Here is a 3,983-nt window from a genome sequence, read left to right as displayed (position 1 = left end):
GTATGTGTTTAGCTTGTCACCGAATGGAGGGTAACCCCTGTCACTAATTAAATCTTAGCAGTCATACCTACTGTGACATTAGTGAGAGGTAATGATTAAACGAAATTTAGGAAAGAGCTGATGAGTAAACTTGTTTGATAAAACTAGCATTCAACGAATTGAAAAAAAAAAACCCACAAACTGATAAAAAGGCATAATTTTCCTTACATCTCGTTCCTAATTTCTCCACCAGGGGGCGTGGAAGGTGAACTCTGTTCCTGGTAAAAAGACCTTTAATTTGATATATAGGTCGACCAGGTTTGGATAAGTCCTTCTATGGGGACAGACAGACAGACTGACGCATTTAATTTTCCTTACATCTCGCTCCTAATTTCTCCACCAGGGGGCGTGGAAGGTGAACTTCAGCAAATGTTAACCAAGATGTCTGCTTTGGAACAGAAGTGGCTGATTCGGATTCTACTGAAGAGTCCTCACATGGGACTTGGTGGATCTCATATACTGGACGCATTTCATCCGGATGCTAGTGATCTATATGATGTGTGCCATAACTTGGAGAAGGTAAAATCAAAGAACAGGGCTTACAGACGTACGAGTAGAAAAAACAGATCTACCGACGCATTTCATCCGGATGCTAGTGATCTATATGATGTGTGCCATAACTTGGAGAAGGTAAAATCAAAGAACAGGGCTTACAGACGTACCACTTTCGTATTACATGAAAGTACATTCCTTTACATCCATGCCTGTTCGGTAGCAGAAAAGTTTGGTCAGAAAATTTTCGCCCCGGCCGTGATTCGAACCCAGCACCTCTGGGTTGAGTGTGAGTGCTCTTAATCACTCGGCCACAGAGGTCATAGCACGTGATTAGTAAAAAGATTAATAAAAACCAGAGATCTAACATGTTTATGGGTGTCACCTTCTTTATACTGAGATTTCAACATCATCCGGCAGAGATGACATTTTCCACTATTAGTTTCTCCACCCCCCAGCACCTCTGGGTTGAGTGTGAGTGCTCTTAATCACTCGGCCACAGAGGTCATAGCACGTGATTAGTAAAAAGATTAATAAAAACTAGAGATCTAACATGTTCATGGGTGTCACCTTCTTTATATTGAGATTTCAACATCATCCGGCAGAGATGACATGTTCCACTATTAGTTTCTCCACCCGTTAATTTCATATCCAACAAAGCCTTGAATCTCAAGATGGTTGAGGTACCACAGAGGTCATCTTAAGGCGGTTTTCACACTGAGGTAACACGTCGCAAGTAGCAAGTCGCAAGAATGATGCTACGTAGCATGCATCTTCAAAGACCAGACCATTATTTCAAATGAAACCTTCCTCACTGAGGATACATGTTGCTACTTGAACCCTGGAAACAAGTAACAGTGTTACTTCAACACCAACAGTCTGGAGTTTTGTTAGTTGCTTCTTGTGATTGTTTGTGGGAAAAATTATTTTTTGATACCTACGCAGTTCATTTTTATTGTCACATGTGGTTAGTTGTTACTCCAATGTGAAAGTTCATGTTTCTTTGAACAAGATTCAGGACATAAGCAGTAGCATCTTGCGACTTGCTTCTTGCGACGTGTTACCTCAGTGCGAAACGCGCCTTAATTTCTTATCCAACAAAGCCCTCTAAACCCCATCTTCTTACATTCCAGGTGTGTTCCATGTTGCATAACCCCAGTACTCGTCTACATGAAATAGAAGTAGTACTATTTGAACCATTTCGCCCCATGCTGTCTCAACGTCTCGACATTCAAGCTATCGAGACAGATCTACGAGCACGAGACTTTTATTATGTCGAGCCAAAGTTTGATGGCGAGAGATTTCAGCTGCACTACGAGGACGGGAAGTTCAAGTACTTTTCACGGTATGTTAATTTTATTTTTTGATACAATTTAGCAACAAGGCCATTTGATCACGGTATTGTACATATCGTACCTATGTGATTTCGTGATTATGTTCGCGGATTTGGCGATTATGTTCGCGGATTTGGCGATTATGTCCGCGGATTTGGCGATTATGTTCGCAGATTTGGCGAGGATTTCGCGATTTTGTTCGCGGATTTTGCGATTTTGTTCGCGGATTTCGCGATTTTGTTCGCGGATTTCGCGATTTTCGCGATTATGTTCGCGGATTTCGTGATTATGTTCGCGGATTTGGCAATATTGTTCGCGGATTTGGCGATTTTGTTCGCGGATTTGGCGATCTATTTTTTTTCCCCTCCAAGTTTATTTATTCTTTTTGTGTGTGCTTTCCCAAATGTTGATTCTTTTTTGTGTGTATCTTCTAGCAGTACTTCGTCTCTTCAATTCTTTTTATAACCTTTTCTCTACTTCTTGTGTTTTCCTTCCCCTTCGTCTCAATTTCAGTGTTCTCTATTCACTCCTCTCCCTCCTCTTTCATCAGGTTTTTGTGTGCTCTCCTAGTCTTCTTTGTCAAAGTTTTGTTTGGCAAACTCTGTTGTTCCGTTTGTACCGCGTCTCCCGCTTGCACCTGGTTCTCTGTTTCGCTCAGCTTTTCTGTTGACTTTGTCTGGAGAGAGTTTTTGACGACTTTTCTCTCCCCTAAGTTGAAACTTGAACGCGATTTCAAACGGAGGGGCTCTGAGGTGAGAGAGTTTCACGGTAAACGACTCCTAGAGAAGTGGCGTGATTGTTAGATTGTTTAGGTCACAAGATTCATCTTCTTTCGTTCTTCTGGTGTTTAGGTTACAAGATTCGTCATTATCCTCCAGTTGCGAGGGTAGTTGTGCGATATTTTCAACTTTGAGGTTGTCTCCGTCTTTAGAGCTGCGGCTTCTGATATTCTGATGGCTCCTTTGAGTCTTTCGCATTAAGGCCCGTTCCCACTAGTGAGTTTCATCCAATTTTTACCAAATGTCCTGTAGATAATATAATTTAAATTAGAGTGTTCCCACTCACACGATTTTTTTTCTTTTCGAACAAGTGGGAATGGGGCTTTCGGCTCAAAACAGAGTGGTGGGGAGAACATAGCTCATAGTAGAGGAGGAGAACTATGGATAGCACTATTGATAACTATCGATAGCACTATCGATAACTATCGAAAAAAATTGTAAAAAAAAAAAAAAAATGTTGAAACAAAACCCTGTGACTTAAATTAATACGTGTACAGTTAATAATTTTCTTTAAATTAGGTTAGGTCTTTTTGGGGGATAATACCTTTAGAAACAAAGAAAATATGTAATAAAATAAAAAAAAAAACTATCGATGGCGCCGACTATCGATAGTTCTCCTCCTCTAGCTCATAGAGTTTCTTGCTGATTTTGCTCTCAGTTCTATGCGGTTTTAAGTCGTGAAGTCGTCGCTTTCCTCCATCGTCACTTCCCTTTACCTGCTCATACATGCGCTATAATCTTCGCTCCACTCTATTCTTAGCCGTATTTGCCGTTTATCATTGTAAAATTAATGAAAAAAAAATCTCTTGAAAGTTCTAAAGCTTTTGACAAGGAAGATGGATCATCTACAATATTGTTCGAGATCGAATGACTGGAACTGAACGAAATCGAGTTTCCAAACTCAATTGACAGCAGGAAATAATGTCTCTTCTTCATTCAAACGACAAAGAAATATAAACGGCAAATAGAAAGCAGAAAGGTAGAACAGGGAGGCCGTTTGTTTCCCTCATTCCACAGTTTCCAATGTCTTTTATTTCCTTCTCAATTGCCATTTTTTGTTCGATCTTTCGAACTTTTTATCCCCTTAATAATTTCCCCCATTTTCTTCTTCTTTACTTTTCTTCTCATTTCTTCTTCTCCTATATATTCCTCACTCTCTCCCTTTTATTGTCTTCTCCTGTTCTTCTACTTCTTCTCGTCTCACTTTTCTCTTCTCTCGGTTCTCTTATCTCACCCACTTTTTTTTACATTCCTTCCATCTCATTTCTATCTCGCGTCTTTACAACGCCCCAGTTTCTCATCGTTTCTCCCTTTTCCATTCTAAATCATTCCATTCTTT

General features: G+C 40.1%; 1 protein-coding gene across 1 annotated transcript in view; it reads left to right on the top strand.

The window, feature by feature from the left end:
• Positions 1-382: 382 nt before the first annotated feature.
• Positions 383-3,983, top strand: part of LOC113469805 — a gene marked incomplete at its 5' end in the record, with an annotated part of 34,494 nt that continues 30,893 nt past the window's right edge. Inside the window, 2 exons of the mRNA XM_026827727.1 lie at positions 383-558; positions 1,665-1,876. Coding sequence (XP_026683528.1) covers positions 383-558; positions 1,665-1,876 — 388 coding nt within the window. The remainder of the gene's footprint in view (positions 559-1,664; positions 1,877-3,983) is intronic.

Source organism: Diaphorina citri, unplaced genomic scaffold (genome assembly GCF_000475195.1).
Source record: "Diaphorina citri unplaced genomic scaffold, Diaci psyllid genome assembly version 1.1 scaffold1239, whole genome shotgun sequence".
NCBI classification, from domain to species: Eukaryota; Metazoa; Arthropoda; class Insecta; order Hemiptera; family Psyllidae; genus Diaphorina; species Diaphorina citri.
This window is presented reverse-complemented; position numbering and strand designations above follow the sequence as displayed.